At 37.9% G+C, this 19,027-nt stretch overlaps 1 protein-coding gene across 3 annotated transcripts in view; it reads left to right on the top strand.

Annotated features, from left to right (window-relative positions):
* camk1a (calcium/calmodulin-dependent protein kinase Ia) overlaps positions 1-19,027 on the top strand; it is a 38,266-nt gene that overhangs the window by 13,308 nt on the left and 5,931 nt on the right. For all 3 annotated transcript variants that reach the window (XM_017697800.2, XM_017697799.2, XM_017697801.2), the window contains 8 exons: positions 7,978-8,109; positions 12,729-12,803; positions 12,895-13,033; positions 14,607-14,733; positions 15,059-15,134; positions 16,819-16,931; positions 18,346-18,424; positions 18,582-18,669. In XM_017697800.2, the coding sequence (XP_017553289.1) occupies positions 7,978-8,109; positions 12,729-12,803; positions 12,895-13,033; positions 14,607-14,733; positions 15,059-15,134; positions 16,819-16,931; positions 18,346-18,424; positions 18,582-18,669 (829 nt within the window). The remainder of the gene's footprint in view (positions 1-7,977; positions 8,110-12,728; positions 12,804-12,894; positions 13,034-14,606; positions 14,734-15,058; positions 15,135-16,818; positions 16,932-18,345; positions 18,425-18,581; positions 18,670-19,027) is intronic.

Genomic DNA, 19,027 nt, shown 5'->3' with positions numbered 1-19,027 from the left:
AGAGGAGACCTTAATGTGAACTGAAGCCAGCAGACTGACCATGTGTTTAATAGTTATATTTTTAAAGCAGAATGTAGAATGTGGACCAATTGAAGTGGACCATAACCCACGCATGCTCCAGAATTCTCAGCAAAAAAGATTTTTCTTTACCTCATATTTGTGGATGGAGTCACAAGAACCACCTCTTTGGGTTAGCAGCGCTTCTTCTGCTCGGGACATTTTAGGAAACAAAATGGGTGGACTGTTTATCTTGGGGATATTAGAAAGCTCTCAGATTTCGGACACATCTCTGACGTAATTGTTTTGTTATTCTGCTGGACCAATCATGGGACTGGCTTTGTTTATGGAACGATCATTATTAGGTCATAGAGGACTGGTTGCCCTGGTGACAAAAGGAGAGATTTCTCACAGGGCTGTAATGGTAGCTGTAGAGACCAAAGTTTGTTTTTTAGGGGACAGGGTGGTGATAGATGAGTTGTATTTGCTAATATGGTCTGTGAGGCCTCTTTGTTGAATTGAGCTCCCCAAACAGTCTGCCAGGTGCTTGGAAGAGGAGAGTCTATATCGTTTCTTGACCATTAGCAATCCAGATACATAGATAATTCTGAAATTATACATATTCATTTATACTGCTATATATAGCGTGTGAAAATGTCCTGATCTAATATACAGCACTGTACAAAAGTCAGAGACCACCCTTCATTTATGTAATTTCCCAGCAAAGCGGCCATTAAGTACAAGTTATTTATTTCTTTTTCAGGACATATTTCTGAGGAGATCAGATATAAGATAATCCACTTGTATAAAGAAAGAGAAAGTCAAAGGAAAATAAGTTAAATAAATAGAAGTTTCCAAAACTGGAATTAAAACATGATTAAAAGATGCAGAAAAAATAGGACTAACACCCATACATGAGCAGATAGACCACCAGAACTGTTGCCATCAGATAAACTGTATTTTAAGCTTTCATATTGTAGACAAAGGACAAAATCAAGCTCCACTCTTACTTCACATCTGAAAAAAAAAACAAGTGTTTCTGTTCAGTCCTTCTACTGTGAGAGGACAACTCAGCACTATGGGTCTGAAAGGATGTGTTGCTGTCAAGAAGCTGTTACTGAGAAAAAGGAAAAAGAACCAATGCAAATCAAACCAAAGAAGCTGCTGCTTTTCTCAGAATAATAGATGACCACTCCAGACTTCAACATCATTGAACACATGGGACTTTACTTGGATTGCAAGAAGCAGAAAGTGAAACCAACTTCTAAGACTGTACTTTGGAAATGTGGAAACATTTCCAATATATATATATATATATTTCCAAACATTTCCAACATATATGTGGTAATATCCATTACAGATTGATGTCGGTTTTTAAAGCAGTGCCGCCTGAGGGATCGAAGGTCACGGGCATTCAATGTTGGTTTTCTGCCTTGCCGTTTACTTGCAGAGATTTCTCCAGATTCTCTGAATCTTTTGATGATATTATGGACTGTAGATGATGAAATCCCTAAATTCCTTGCAATTGCACGTTGAGAAATGTTGTTCTTAAACTGTTGGACTATTTGCTCACGCAGTTGTTCACAAAGTGGTGAACCTCGCCCCCATCCTTGCTTGTGAATGACTGAGCCTTTCAGGGATGCTACCCAATCATGACACTCACCTGTTTCCAATTAACCTGTTCACCTGTGGAATGTTCCAAACAGGTGTTTTTTGAGCATTCCTCAGCTTTCCCACTCTTTTGTTGCCCCTGTCCCAACTTCTTTGGAACGTGTTGAAGGCATCAAATTCAAAATGAGTCAATATTTGAAAGTTAGAACATTAAATATCTTGTCTTTGTAGTGTATTCAATTGAATATAGGTTGAAAAGGATTTGCAAATCATTGTATTCTGTTTTTATTTATGTTTTACACAACATCCCATACACAACATATATCAACTTCATTGGGATATAATATAACATCATAATATAATATGTATGTATGTATGTATGTATGTATGTGTATGTACAGATAGATGTTTGAGGGAGAGTGAGTCAACACATTGATGGCATGGTGTGTCAGGCTCTGGTTCATTTAAACATATAGGCTAGTCAAGGATGTAGGATGGAACGTGTATAGTTGTCTTTGTGTATTTTTTACACAGGTGCTTGGCGAACAGTGCTTTGACAGTACTATAACTTAATATAGTCATGCCAGTAAAGCTTCTTAGAATTGAATTTAAATTCATTGAAGTGAAGCATTCATGTTAAAAATAGATTTCTTATATAATCATTTTTAATTAACAACTAAAAACAAGGGATGCCCTAAAAGTAAAAACAGAGCCAGTCATTGTTGCTCCTTTTATCCAGTTCATTACTGTAACTATATTCTATATAACTATTCTCTATAGCATTTAACAAACTCAGATTTCCAACATTGGTCTACATAAATCCTTTTTTGCCTAAACAAGCACTGCAGCCTGAGTAAGAAGGTGTTTAAAGTAATCATACAATCGTTAGAAAGTGGATTTATAAGAATAGTTCAGGAGGCGACTGCAGTGGAAAAAAAAAAGATAGAAAATAGAAATAAAATGAAGGCATGGATGGATGAGCGTAGGAGTAACAGCGCTGCTTCACTCACAGGAAATCCATATGGTGATATATAGCCTCAGTCATCCGTGATGTTAAACAGGACTACACTGATGATTTACAAGCAGATTGATCCCAGCTAGCCTGAGGCTAAAATGAAATGGCCCTTTATGAGTCGTATCTGCACGCTCAGCAAAATCCATCACAAGCAGAAAGGTCGATCTGGACATGTCCTTTTGCTAGAGGAAGGAAATGGAGTTGGGAATGAGAAGAAATGGTTTTAAATTTAAAATCCAATTTTTGTATGTTTCCATATCTTCACGTGACCACAGTATGATGCGCTAACAAATCAGCAAAACCATTCATGTAGCACATTTCATATAGTGGCGTAGAACAGTTTGGCAGTTGCCATTGGGAAAGTATTAGCCTAGTGACATTTAAAAAGCGAATAATGTGATTTGACTGTATGTGAGCGAGCGAGATGGGGTGAAATGGCCTGTATCTCATTAAAGGGTAATTCCACAGATTTTTCAAAATTGCAGCATGTTTCAAGTGTTAAGATGTAAACAGAGTCATTCTGATTGGTTTGATGTAAAATGGCACATTGTGGAGAAACTTACAGACAGATTTTTTTACAGTGGTGGTGATAGGAACCAGGGGTTCTGATGTGTTCAAGGCAAATATATCTCATCTCTTTTATAGATACTGTTGCATAGCTAGAACATTCAGAAGAGTTCTGAATTGTAATTTCTGTGTTTTCTGATACTGTTTGACATAATCAATAAAATATATCTAAAATCTATAAAAATAGGCAAACAAGCATCACAGTTAAAATTTGTAGTAGTAGTCATCTTGATGCATGAATTTGTCCACACGTGTCCATTTATTTCAATTTGAACATGTCATATAATGCTAGAAACCACATAAGCAACTGAGGCAAGTGTTATGATTATGATTATGATTATTTGTCTGCCATGGGGTATAAACATGCTTAAATCATCACACACTAGCTTCAGTTTGCGTTGAGCTGCTAAGTAATCTTATATATGCTTGCTTATGTGGTTTCTGACATACTGTTATCTACAAAAATGACCCACATATGTTGTATAGCTAGAACATTAGTAACAGCCATCTTAGAGCCTGATTTTTTTTTTGATGCGTTCTCTGTTCGGTGGTCTCACCATTTCTCTCTCATTTTTATGGAAGCAGAGCCGCAGCCAGACTTAATTCTACTATGTCTCACAGCAACAGCTGACCTCTCTCTCACTAACAGTCTCTCTCTTTCTGTCCCCATTAAACACTTCAATAACCCTATAATGCAAGTCTAGCGGAAAGATCATGTGACCTTGCCCTCATGTTAAACAACAGTGATATGGTCAGAGCCCAAAAATAAGCAGGCTAATTTCACACTATTTGAGACCTGAATATTTAATGATGCGATAATGCTGAATTCCACTGTAAAAGAACTACATACAAAATACATTAATGGCTACTAGTTGCATTAATTTCACAATAATTTACTGCACCATATTAAAAGTAAGTTACAGTAAAATAGCAACTGTGACTCTATAGTCACCAGCACCACAGGATTACAGTGATGTAGCTGCATTCTGTTGTATATTTACAGTAAAATAGCTGTAATTAAAATACATCTAAACATAATCTCTTGTACTTTTAATAATTAATCATCTGTTTTTTTTTTTTTCATTATTGAAAAAGTATGCATTTCGGTAGCCAGTAATTGACAGCAAATTTACATATGAAATATATATATATATATATATATATATATATATATATATATATATATTTCTGTTGCTTACATATCTCATAATACTGTGCAGTAAAACATTAAACAGTAATTTGCCATTTTATTACAGAAAATATGTTAAAGATGATTTCACAGTTGATAAATACAGTATTTTATTATGAACTCTCAGTGTCTCCTGCAACAGCAATGCAGCCCACACTAGTCACAGCCAAATCATGCAGGCTTACAGCAGCATATCAGCCCACATAGGTCCATCACCCGAAGCAGTTCTGTTCCACCAAAGAGAATGTTTAATGTGTAAATAAATGGTCATCTAATCTGGACAGACATTTTTAGCGCTAAAGCTGGAGTTTCAACTGAATCTTTGCCTTGGTGGGGTTTGAAGCCACCAGTTTACAGTCCAACAAAATACGTCATGTACTAAAGTAAACAGTATTTCAGTCATTGCACCAGAGTTTAGTTTTGTAGATAAGGGTGGTTTCTATTTTTGGACAGTGAGCTCCATTCTTTTGCTACTCAAACAGCTCACAAGTTAGAGAGTTCTAGCCCATTCTAGTTCATTTCCACAGCCTACTCATTTGGTGTCTAAAGCATTCTATTACTCTTATCATCTTCTGATTATCAGAGAATGTTGTTACCTTTTCAGGTGCTGGAGATTTACTGAACTGCACTGTAATGAAACGGCTCAAGATCCATTTCATTATTTATCTGCTGCTTTTTGGAAAAAAAAAAAAAAAAACAGCAGTGTTTGTGGAATAAAACACAATTTATTGAAGATGATATTATATTATTGCTTTGTAAATGGATGACTGACTGTTTTATGGAAATCTTATTTCTGGCCTTGTTAGATACTTGTATTTTCTTTATTTTCTGTTGTTTCATTGTAAAGCACTTTGAGCTTCATTTTAATACATGAAATATGTAGAAAGAATTATTATTATTATCACTGTCAGAAAAACCTAATTTTTCTCTTTTTGAGATCATTTGAAAATACAATATATCCTTTACATTATGTAAAATGCTGACTGGACCAATAGAAACAGTCTAAAATGGCTTGAAATTAAATATGTTTACCTTAACTTAGTTTGAAAGTTAAAGATGTTTTTCCTTCTGCTGAAAAAAAATATCATTTTGGAGAGCAACATTATACAACTTTGGGGCAATACCACCCACCATACTGTCCGTACTGTCATTCGGTTTCAGTATGAAGCTTCTTCATGGTATAAATATTGCATTACAGAGCTAGACAGTGTGCTTTTATTAGAGAGGATCCTTCCGTAGTAGCTAGATGACCCACAACGTTGGTTATTCATTGTCTCTTAATGGGAATAAACATGTCTTCTTGTTTGTTTTGTCAGACTCTGATAGTAGAAGAGTTGAAAGAAGAGTTGAAAGGATGTTCAAAATAGAACACGTGCACATAATGAGAGGAATCAGGTGAAGGTTGTGCTGCTCCACTTGTCAAATTTTTTGTCATATTTTTCCTGATATTGTGTGCACTTGTGTGCGTCCCTCTGCCGGGCACCAACGTTTAAACACATTCCTGTCTTTTCTTCTGCAGCTCCTGACAGATCAGATACAGCTCCAAATATCAGCCCTGTACAAACACAGCAGCACAAAAACAACAGAAACAATTGAAATATGTTCTTCTCTGATCCAGCGCTCATTCACGGAGGCTATTAATGTACAGCTGAGATGGGACATACTGCATGACATGTGTTGTGTGTTTATTTAAAAAAAATAATTGTCAGTTTAAAGTTGCCTGTATTTTGATCTGATATGCAAATATAATTGTATTGTAGTCTTGGTTTTGGACTGAAAATCCTACTGGCATTTTTAGTTCATTATCTGCACAGTAAAATCACTAGTGTTACATTATCACCTACTGCTTTTATGGGAGACCGTGATAATATGCAGTGTACATCTGAGACCAGTTTAACACTCCAGGTGTTAATTTCATGCTGCTGACTTTACTGGGTGGAAGTGTTGTTTGTGTTTGAATATTCAAAGTGCTTCATAATGTCATATCAGTGGCAACTGAGGCTGATATGACAAAAGGATTTTCAGATGGAATTTCCCCTTGATGGCAACAGTTGTGAATTGGCTATGTCAGTTTCTTCTGCAGTCAGCAGAACTGATATTGCAGCGCTGGCACCAAGGAGTATTGATGTCAGTCAGCGTGGCCTGTCTTTGTCATCCTTTAATGCAGTTTCAGGACCAGCTCTTGGGTTTTGACCACTATAGGAGCAACATTTGATACATAAACATTTATAAAATGTGGAAATTGTGACTACATTTACAATAGTCTCACGGATAAATCTAAGATATATTACAAGTGCAGTAAAATTAATAAAATACAGACATTCCAGTGCAGTGGCTAAGCATTGTTTAAAAAGTCTGCAGTAAGTACCTCAACAAATATTGGTTTAAAATGTCAGTCAAATCTAAACATCCCTGATCTCTCTGATGATGAGATTTTTAAGGTTTTGATGAGATGATTCTTATATCATTTCAATTGTTACTTGTATTTTATTTTTTATATATTTTTTTCACATTATAATGTCCACTTGTAAAGTTGGTGTTTTCCTATGTAACAAAAAAATTTGATTATATACATGACCATTTTTTAACTCCTGTTTATGCATTAAAGACCCCCTCCCCCCAATTCAGAACATCCCTTTTAAATTAAATCAACTTCTCTTTTGGGGCCTATTATGATTATATGGGTTGGTATTTTTGAGCACTATTTTAGATTCATGGGCACCACATATCAGCTTATTATTGTATGCCACCAAATAGCATAATAAATAATACTAATGTGGATTATGACATGGTAACAGGAACTTTTTGAGGTGCAGAGTGTGCCTGCACTAATGTGACCAATCTTTGTAACGTTAAGCCATCACAGTTAGCAATGTAAAAGCTGAACATGGCACACTGTGTAGTAGATGTAGTGACATAAATCTTCATGCCTACACTTGCACAAAACTTTGCTCTCATAGTTTGTATTAGGTGGTAGTGCTAGCATTAGTAGGCTAACACTTCACAAACACCAAAGGACAGATTCTGATAAGGCCAGACATGCAGTCAGTGTAGCAGTTTTTGGTGAAGATGAGGTCAGGGTGCTTTGTAGACTAGTCAAAATCTTCCACACCAAACTAGTTTTTTATACATCTTTGTGCACTGGGTCATTGTCATGCTTTGACTGGAAAAGGCCTTCACCAAACCATTGTCCCACAGTTGGAAGTGTACAGTTCTCTAGAATGACACTGTAAGTTATAGCATTAAGATTTCCCTTTACTTGCTCTTTACTGTGAAAAACAGCTCCAGATGATTATTCCTCCACAGCCAAACTTTACAGTTGGCAATGTACATTCAGACAGGTAGCAGTATTTAATGGCAGTGTGCTTTACACACTATGTATGGTGATCTTTGGCTTGTATAACATCTATTAACAGGTACCATTTCAGAGAAATGAGGGTTATTTCCAGTGGCTCTGAACTCTTTTTTTTTGACCCATTCTATTCGTGTATTTGTCTATAGAGACTGAATGGCTGTAAGCTTTCCTATTATGTGATCCCTTTAAGAAAATCCTCCACCAACTGTTTTTCTTTCTCCCTCTCTTTTGGCTGTTTTGTAGGGGGGCATTCTCTGAGGTAGTGCTGGCTGAAGAGAAGAGTACCCAGCGGCTGGTGGCTGTCAAGTGCATCCCTAAGAAGGCACTGGAGGGAAAGGAGAACAGCATCGAAAATGAGATTGCTGTGCTGCACAGGTCAGACCCAGCTGTACTCATACCAGGCACACAATCAAATAGAAATGATGTAGAGGCTCTGTTTCATTGCCAGTAAGAATTAATTTAGCCTCCGCCAGAACATTCTCTTTTGGCAGTACCTATTTTTCATGGTGTACCATTTTGTAGCACGTTAGTACAAACATCGGTGTGCTCAATGGTATGCTCTGGAGCTGAAACTGAGTTGTGCCCTTTACTGTCTGTGAAAGTCCAGTGCTGGCTGTTTCTTCTGTGGAATGATGTGGCTGTTGGTCAGATGTCCACATATTCATACTGAAAGTGTTTTGTGTTCTCTGCTTGAGACCTGATAACATTCTTTGGCTCAGAAAGCTGTGGTGGCAGCTTTGGAAGAAGCTTATTGTCACTTTCAGATCAAAACCTTATAACATAATAGGGTACAGTTCATAGAGCTGTATGAAGCCCATATAAGCTTGTCATGACAATGGACATGGCCCTATATGAATGTTTGTACATGCTTATTCAAATAAACATCATCCGTTAAAGGCTACTTTAGCTAACTAACTTTCATCAAAACATCAAAGGTAATCTTTGTAGTGAATGATGCCTACTATAATACGCATTTATAAACATTTATGTAGGGTTATGACAAGATTATGTGGGTGTCATGTAGCCTTATGAACCGTACCCTACATTAAAGTGTTACCATTATTTTGATGTTTTTACGTCTATTGAAAACATCTGCTGCCCTTAAAGTTGTGGGACTTAAGTTGCAGGCCCAATTTTTTTATTGTGAAATGTAAATTGTGGTCTTATTTTATGGCGTATTATGGCAACTTTGACTTTACAAGAGAATTGGATGGGGAGAGAAACCAAAACCAAAAGCCACATCAACATTTCAGAAAGTATATTTAAAATCACTTATAAAATCTTCCAAAAACAGCATAAATAGCACTCAGTACTGGACATACGCAGACCACCACAACAAGGGGGAGAATTTAATGAATTTACTGAATTTAATGATCTTCATATTTACTGATACATGTTCTAAAGACCTGTGTATGCATCTGTCATTAATGTAAACCCAGGCACTTTATGAGCACTGCACACAAAAGAAGGTTGTGAGTGTGCAACTAGGATCTGTTTGGCCAAAGATATTACTAATGTCATACATTTTAAACAACTGCTAAGCAGAATGCTGCATCATGAAAATGGCTCACTTACAAAGGCAGTGCTATGAGCATTCACACACAAACAGCAGCAAAACAAAGTGCAACAAAACACACTTGGACTAGTAATACATGGAACAGGTATAGGGCGTGAAATATGGTGAGAGAGATTTTCTTTGTAGAAGCCTACAATGTTGTCCTATATTTGAATACACTACCAGTGCCTTTCCTTCAAAAATCATTATTTATTTCCAGTGAAGTGTTTCTACCGTAAGATGGCACAAAATGTCCTCATGGCCTCCCGAGTGGCGCAACCATCTAAGTGTTGGCCCTATCATCAGGAGATCGTGAGTTCGATCCCTGGTGATGCTACAGCCATCTGTAGCCGGGAGTCCAAGAGAGCACAACTGGCCTCGCTCTCTCTGGGTGAGTAGGATGGCTCCCCTTCTCCCCCCATCACTCAACATGATACTAGTCAGTACAGACGTCTGTTAGCTGATGTAACAGATCTGGCGGTTCCTCCGAGCACGTTCGGCAGTCCCGTGACGCTGCGTGAGCAGCAGGTCGAAAAGAAGCGCAGGCTGGTTTCACAGGTCTCAGAGGAAGCCTGTGCTAGCCTTCACCCTCCTAGCATTGGTAGTATCGTATGAATGGGGGAGTCCTAAGTAGTGAGTGTAATTGGAAACGGGGAAAATATCAGGTAAAAATAAATAAGACATTTTCAAAATTTCAAAAAAGTATGTTTTTGAGGGAAGTATTTAGCAACAAGGTTGGTTGTAGCCCACAAGAAAAAGTAGAGAACAAAAAGCAGCCCTCTGAAACCTTCGGGGGCAAGCTATAACGTCAGAGTCAAATGAGCTCATAACTTCAAATATGCATTAGCATGACAATATCCACGTCAAGATCTATGACATCCACCACGTTTCCATTTAGTTTGAGCCAGCTCGTGAAATGACCAAATTATTAAATGGTTGTGCTGAGTTCAGATGGTCTCCTTGGGATTCTTACTGCAATTACTAAAATCCTCCTGTCTTCCACTGAAGAATATAAATCCCTCAATTGTGTTAACCAGCTGCAGATAAGAATCACAGTAAGTATGTCCCAGTTGTGATTTATTCTGAGATGTTGCAGATGATGTATCTTTTTGTGGAGCAGTAAAAGGTTTTTGTTTCTTGTGCCCCCTCTTGCCATCTGTTTCATGCGAGGCCACAGAAGGTTCAACTTTCTGCATTTCAAATTAAGCTTGCTCTTTGAGAAGAGAGAAGCTGCTGTAAAAGCCGTCTCGGAGGTAAACAATGTGGTATCGCCTTGTAGAAATGGTGGAAGCGTGCACCGGAAATGTCAGGAGTATTGGAGATAGTCCTATTTTTAGTGTCTCTGTTGCTAAGGCAACGGCACACACAGGGCTTGAGATGGTATTGAGGTTCTCCCCTCAGCAGTACAGTGAGGAGAGAGGACGAGATGGGGAGAGAGAGAGAGAGAGAGAGAGAGAGAGAGAGAGAGAAAGGGAGAGAAAGAGTAAGTGGGAAGTAAAAGTAAAAGATGGAAAGAATTAGAGAGAGAGAGATTGAAAGAGAGAAATGGAATGGGAGGCAGAGAGAGAAAAAATAGCAGAAAAAGATAGAACGGGGAAAGAGGGAGAAAGATGAGAAAGAGTAAGAGATAGAAAGGGGAGAGGGAGGAAGAGAGGTTAAAAAGAGGGTGAGAGATAGATGAAAGTGAGGAAGCGAGAAAAGAAGGGAAAAGAGTTAGGAGAGAGATATAAAGAGGATAGAGAGAGAAAGTGGGGAGAAAAGAGAAGGAGTGAGAAATGGAAATGGGCACAGAGAGTGGGGAGAAAAAGAGATGGAAAGGGTAGAGAGAGGTGAAAAAGAGAAAGGGTGAGAGATAAAAAAAGGAGGAGAGGGACAGAAAGAGAGATGAAAGGCAAGGAAAAAGCTGAAAGGGAAGGGAAGAGAGAGAGAAATTGGGGAGAGAGATGGAAAGGGGACAGACAGAAAAAGTGAGAGAGGTTAAGAAGCAGAGAGAGCGAAAGAGAGAGACTGAAAGAAAAAAATGGAAGAGAGAAATGGAAAGGGGGTGGAAAGAGAAAGTGGGGAGAAAAAGAGATGGCAAGAGAGAGCAGTAAAGAGAGGGATGAAAAGGAGGGGAAAGAGAAAGTGAGAGACTAACAAGGAGAGAGACTTGAAAGAGAGAGATGGAAAGAGGGAGAAAAAGAGGCTGAGAGATGGAAAGGGGGAGCGTGAGAGAGAAAAAAGCAGAGAGAAGGAAGGAGAGGGAGAGAAATTGAAAGAGAGGGAGAAATATAAAGAGTGAGATGCAAAGAGAGTGAAAGAGAGAGAGACTAGGGGGGAAATAATCAAAGAGAGTAAAATTGCTAGAGTGTGTTCCTCTGTTACTGTGAGAAATACTGTAATTAAGGAGAGAGAGAGAGAGAGAGAGAGAGAGAGAGAGAGATATTGGGGGAAGGAAGTAGAAAGAGAAAGTGACGGACTAGGGGCTGAGCCACATGACAATAAAGGCAACTGAAAAAGGCTGCAGTGTTTGGAGAAGGAAGACAGGACAATGAGGAACAGAAGGAAATAAAGAGCTTACAGCACACACATCCAGAGTGCCTAGAGCTGAGACTCCTACTAGAGTGAGACTCCTACTAGGTTCTATATAGTATCAAGAAAGGTTTTTGACTGATTCTTAGAAAATAGCAGAACCCTTTTTGGTGCTTTAGAACCATTTAAAAGGGTTCTTCAATCTTCATCTAAACAGCATAACCATTTGTGGTTTGAAATCAAAGTTAAAAGTGAGAAGAGGCCAGATGAGACGTTTTTAATGGCAACAAAAATGCCTAATATTTGATTACAGTTCTTAAGAAAATGGTTCAGTTAGACTATTTTGGTATCATTCAGAATTATTTAAGTTACTCATTATTTTATTAAAATACTAAAAGTATACTGAATACACTGGAATGTCATTGGAGGAATTGTTTACACAGCAGTGGAATACAGACAATAACACCATTACACTTTTTTAGGTTTGAGATTTTTATTTTTTTATTTTTTGGACCATAAAAGCACATTCTGGATTTAGACATTCCTAAACCAGTGCAGTTGAATTCCTGTTTTTAAACAAGTGCATAATGATGCATTTGCATTTACATTTACAGAATTTGATAGAAGCCTTTATTCAGAGCGATGTGCAATTTTAATCATGTTACAGAGTTATTGTCACAGAGATATTGTTATACACAGTTTTGATCTGCAGAAAAAAAATACATTTTTATAATTTTTTGTCATTTCTTGACATTGAAACAACTGAATTTAGACATCTAAAGTGCAGACTCACAATATAAAGAGGATGTAAATGTAATTAGTTATGTAATTTGGTAATTCTATTTAAATAAAATAGCAAAACCACAGCATCTAAGCCTTTGTGGGTTAAGGTCAGTAATGTCATCCTGTTCTCTGTTGTCTCTTACAGAATAAAGCATGAGAATATAGTTTCACTGGAGGACATTTTCGAGAGTCAGTCTCATCTGTACCTGGTCATGCAGCTGTGAGTCAAAACATATTTTAAATTCTTTCTGATTCACACAGCTCTGTTGTTATTATAAATTATGAATGACTCCCTGAGTGTGTGTCTTTAGGGTTTCTGGTGGAGAGCTGTTTGATAGAATCGTGGAGAAGGGCTTCTATACAGAGAGAGATGCCAGTAAGCTCATTCATCAGATTTTAGATGCTGTGAAGTATCTGCATGACATGGGCATCGTGCACAGAGATCTGAAGGTAAGGCCTCCACTAGAGAACACTCTCAGAAAAAGGGAAAAAGTGTCACTGGGGTGGTAACCTCAAGGGCACATCTTCAGTAACTTTAATTAGGGAACATAATTGTACCACAATTTTATTTTATCATTCTATTTTGGAGTGGATTTTTTCAGATCTGAATCAAGAACAGCACAGTTTTGGTGGTCTGCCAGGTCTTGTATGTTTTTTAGGCGACTCATTTTCCATGTAGCCTATGGTCTAACTAAACATATTGTCAGAATGGACTAGCATGTGGATCCACAAGGCTACCCGATCCAGCAAAGTCAAGGAAAAAGCAGACAGCAAAGGATGTTTCATTCGACTGTTCGACAGCAGCCTTTAAGTATCACTCGACCATATTCAGCTGTGTAATCTAGCAACTGTAACCAGTTTTTACCAAAACCATTAACAGCTGGTGTTACAAGGTACCATGTTTGATACTATTAGAGATAGACCCAAGTAATCAGCTAACTGATAATTTATTAATTAGCCACCTATTTGACTAGTAAAATTGTGCTCAAAAGCTAATAATGATCAGCAACAGCCTAATGAAACTCCGGGATAAAGATTTATTTTGAGCAAGGAGGAAAAAGCAAGAATAAAGTGAATGCAGTTCAGCTTTTGGCCTCATGCCTACAAACACAGAACACCATTTCACAGCACTTCCTCTTGGGTATTATTCACCAATTATTATTTAACCCCTTAACTTTCCCAGGCATGTTACATACTACAGCTTATTTTTACAGCAACTACACTACATGTGCAGAAGTATCCAGACACCCCTTCGAATTAGTGAATACAGCTACTTTAAGGTACACTCATTGCTGACACAGAGTACTGTACGCAGCTTGTATAATCTCTATAGAAATGCACTAGTAACAGAATGAGATGCTCATATGAGTCTAACGTCACCATGCCAAATGCCAGGTGTTGTCTGGAGTGGTATAAAGCCCCCCTGCATTGGGCTGTGGAGCAATGGAACTGCTCCATCCAGTACCTTTGGCGTATTGAGTGGCAGTGGCGTTTGTGATCCAAGATTAATCATCCAACATCAGTAGCTGACATTACTAATGCTTTTTTGGCTGAATGCAATCAATTTCTAACAGCAATGTTCCAACATCTAGAGCAAAGCCTTCCCAGAAGAGTGGAGACTGTTGCTGCAGAGGGGAGCATATATTATATATGAAACACAATGCAAACTGATTGAGTTACCCATCGATTCAAGGAGTAAACAGCGGCAGTCCTGGGCATTCAGGACTTACATTTTGCCCTGCCTAATATGAATTATATGATTTTTTTGCCTATTTCTGATTGCTTAAAATAAACAATTTCATCCCCTGCCTGCTCCCATTTGGTTACACTCGTATCCCATACTGGGGTATTATTTGTTTTTTTTTCTCCTGCTCCTGTGGGAATCTTCAGGGTCGCCAAGAGTCCTTTGGGAATTCTGTACAGATGTTGTCCTCTACTGCAGCAGAATTATTTAACCTAATGCACTGAAGCCAGTTAGAAAGGATTTAAATCTGTCTGTTCTTTTCATTTTCCCTGGGTGCAGCCAGAGAACCTGCTGTACTACAGTATGGATGAAGACTCCAACATCATGATCAGTGATTTTGGACTGTCAAAAATCGAAGACTCTGGGACTGTGATGTCAACGGCCTGTGGAACGCCTGGATATGTAGGTATGAATAAAGGCTGTTTTTTGTTCTCTCTTCTGTTCACCTCTCTCTTTCTCACTGTCACTTTCTTTTTTCCTCCCTCTCTATTTTTCTCTTTCCCTTTCAAGAGTTTTATGAACTCCATTTAATCAAGTACTTCGTAGTGTCAGCTGTTAGTGCTTCAGATGTGCTCTCTGTGCCCTGAGCTCTTTGATGTTGTCCTCATTCTCTTCAGAAGTGAAAATGATTGTAGACAAGCGACAGCAAGAGAGCATCCGAGCACTCAGCATCTCTCTCTGTCTCTCTCTCTCTGTCTCTCTCTCTCTCTCTCTCTCTCTCTCTCTCTCAGCCCCTGAGGTCCTGGCGCAGAAACCTTACAGCAAAGCGGTTGACTGCTGGTCTATAGGAGTCATTTCTTACATTTTGTGAGTGGCTGCATGCTTCCATGTAGTACCCTATGTGTCCAAAAGTATCCAGACACCCCTTCATTTACATTAAAATACCTTTGTCATACATTAAAACATAAAAAACACATTTATAATAAGTATAATAATAATAATATGAATAAAAAAATCAATAATAAATTGTTAACCATTGTGTTTATTATTGTTATGCCCAAGAAACTACTACAAATGGTATAAGAGTGACCGTAAAGCTCAACACTCATGAACAAAATGAAGATCTATGAATATGCTTTATCATACCAATTGTAAATGTCCCCTTGCTGTCCTGTTTCTAAACTTTGCCCCATCCCCCAACTACCCTGCGCACCATATCTGTTTGAGACAAAGCAGAAACAAAGCTTGCACTGTAACTTTAATAAAGATTCTGTCTTTCTGTCACCCCATGACCAGTCACTTGGCCTCACTTGCTCCATGTTGAGTCTTTATCGTCTATACTTGCCTTGTTTCAGTGTCAGTGAGCAGAAATTCCTGATACCTTAGCCTTCACACTAAGTTAACATTAACCCCTGGTGTTAACAAGGATACAAGCACACTGGTTTGCCTGCTCAGATCTGTGTGTTCTCTAAACGTGTCTCAGTGAGGCTTCAGTAAGCCAACATGAATCTGTGTGGTTGTGTGCAAAGCTGTTTAGGCCTTCTCGTTAACCTTTAATAAGAGAGCCCGCTGATGCTGGTTTGGCATCAGCAGGATGGGCTCATGCCACCTCCCGCAGCTCTCGTCAGTGTGTGGCACATCCTCTCATCAACATATTTTAGTATATTGAACAGTGGTACGTTCAAACTTATTTTTGATGTACAAAACTAGCCTGCTAACTAGCGCCTTAAAATCACTTTTTTTTAATATACTTATAACCTATTTGTCAATGAAAAAAATGTGCTGTAGTAACACATTTGATAGAAATATAAGTCCATATAACCATATTAAGCCATCTAAGAGGAGTTAACTATTTGCGGGGACTTTTTTAGGCACACCCATTGTTGACACAGGCATATACAGCTTATAAAATCTCCGTAGAGCATTGCTATAAGAATGAGATGCTCTGGAGCATCCGAACATGATCCTAAGGTCTCCATGCCCAATGCCAAGTGTTGGTTGTTGGAAAGAGGAGTAGAAAGCCCTCCGCCCCGCCCCCCCACTTAGTATTGCACTAAGTAAATCCATTGCAGCTGTAAATCCAAATAATGTCTTTGCAATTTGTTTGCGATTCAGTTCTAATCCAGCGACAGTACCTTGTAGCTATCCTTACAGCAATGTTCCAACAACTAGCAAAGCTTTCCAAGAAGATTAGAGGCTGATATTCCTTATTAATACCTTTTGATTTCAGAAGAAAAGTCTGTCTACAGACTTTTGGACATATAGCAGATATTCAAATATGTATATTGTATGTACATATGCATGTATATGTATATTAATTTTGCTTTGAGTTAAATGCAAATGTTTAGAGATTAAATACACATAACTTGCCTCTTGGCACATCCCATATCCCCAGTGGCTCTTCATGCAAGCCTGATGTACTAACTTGCATTCTACCATTACATATTCATGTGAATGGGCACTCAAGCAAAGAGTGCCTTAGCAAAATGGTTCCTCAAAATAGAGTTGCAGTCTAGGGACAGAAATACTTACCATATAGTGTCTTTTCCAGGCTATGTGGCTATCCTCCATTTTATGACGAAAATGATGCCAAGCTGTTTGAACAAATTCTGAAGGCGGAGTATGAGTTTGACTCTCCGTACTGGGACGACATATCAGACTCAGGTGATTCATCTTTCACAGTCTTCAAGCATTTTTAATAGTGCACATACTACAGAATGTATGTCAGTGTACATTGTAGAGCTGCAATGATTGACGAGCAGATCCATTTACTTAAAAATATGACTCTCAAAGTTAACATTAATTATTCATTAGAAAAACTCTGTTAGCTGTTAGTGCTTCATAAGGGCTCTCTTTGAGCTCTGTGATGCTCTCCTCATTCTCTTCAGGAGTGAAAACGGTTGTAGAAGAGAAACAGCAAGAGAACACAAATTTTTAATGAGAAAGTTTTTTAACGATGTTAACGCATTTTCCTAGTTTGACCCTTGGAAGCATCTATAGTGGTGCAGACTGATGCACGGCTGCTCTCGCACTGTGTTTGCACTCACATTTAAGTGGCTTTTAAAGCGATACCTTCCACACCTTCATTAGACTATGCTGGGCTTTGCAACTGGGAGACGTGTGGGTAACCTAACAAGCTGCAAACTAACAAAAGCAAAAGTGTAAAGCTCTAGTTTCTCTAAAGAGCCTTCACTGTAACAAGAGTTTATGAGCTGTATGAACAAGAGCAAGCTGGAAGCATTGAATGTAGAAATCGCATGCAGAAGTTTTAATACCTAATCATGTTTTTTTGATTGTCTAAATGAAAATACGACCAAATACGACCAAAAAAGGTATATTTCTGCAAATTGGTGCACAATTTCTTTTTAATTGCTGAACTTAACATATCAGAAAAAAAACACAAAATATGAAGTACAGTAAATTGAGACCATGTTTTAATTTTTCCCAAAATGTTTCATTTAGCAAGTAAACAATAAACAATTGTGCATTAAAAAAAACTCTGAAGAGGATGTGTTCTGTTAAAAAAAATCAACAAAATAATTTGACCAGATGTGTATATATATATATATATTATATATACACTCATTGCTTTCAACATGCAGCCACTGTTACTCTCACTGGACAGCAGTGTTCACTCTGTGTAAATCACTTGATTTTCATCTTTGGATTCATGAGCACCCTGTATTACTGAATTATTAAAAGTATTACTGAACATTTGAAAGAAATAAATACTTTCTGATTAAGCCTATTTTGTCCACTTATATAGCAAAAACAAAGTGCACTGCTTATGAATGGGAAAAAAAAACTATTTAGGATCAAATTAGAGCAAATGTGATTAATCATGATGAAATATTTTAATCGTTTGGCAGCCCTACTTAAACACAAATATGTATTATCTATATTTTTCATATGATATGTGCAGTGTTTTTTGTGAAAAATGTAGATCAACGTAGTAAACATAGAGCTGAAATGGCTTCTGGTTTGATTAATTGATTAACTGAGTAATAGTAAAGAGATTAATCAATTGTAAAAAATAAAGCTTGTAATTTCTAACACTGTTAATTCCATCTTCTTATAGCTAAAGACTTCATATGCCACCTAATGGAGAAAGATCCCACGCTGAGATACACGTGTGAACAGGCCTTACAGCACCCATGGTAGGAGTTCATCTCTCTGTTTTAAAAAGATAGTCTTTCAGTTTCACAGTGCTTCTGTCTGTTCTGTCTCTGTTCTCAGATCTGTGTTAAACAACCCTTTGAACTGACCAGTCTGTATCACCCCCCAACCCCCTCTCTCTCTGGTCTGGTTTTGAAGGATTTCGGGAGATACTGCTCTTGATAAGAACATCCACGAGTCCGTCAGTGCTCAGATTAAGAAGAACTTTGCCAAAAGTAAATGGAAGGTAAGTGCATTCTCATAGTCTCTTTATCTGTCACTCTCTAATGTACAACTAGAGCTACACTGATACAGACAGTAGAGCTGATCCTGGCCCTGAAGTACTCTTTTGGAATCATTTGTGTGGATCATTATCTCCAAAAATGTTGACCTTGACAATAACTGCAAATTAGCTCATAGCTCATTCACACAAGCAGAGGAATTCTGTTAAAAGTGTTCCAAATTTTCAGTTTCAGATATTAAGTAGAATAAGAAAATTTGTATTTGTCAAATTCTTCATCAAATATGAATTTGATGGGAGGTTTTTATTTTTGTCATGCTTTTTCTGTTGTATGAATTCAAAACAAAGTGCAGGCTCAGGTATG

Source organism: Pygocentrus nattereri, chromosome 26 (genome assembly GCF_015220715.1).
Source record: "Pygocentrus nattereri isolate fPygNat1 chromosome 26, fPygNat1.pri, whole genome shotgun sequence".
In the NCBI taxonomy this organism is placed as follows: domain Eukaryota; kingdom Metazoa; phylum Chordata; class Actinopteri; order Characiformes; family Serrasalmidae; genus Pygocentrus; species Pygocentrus nattereri.
The sequence above is the reverse complement of the archived record's forward strand: the minus strand, read 5'-3'. Positions and strand labels throughout refer to the sequence as shown.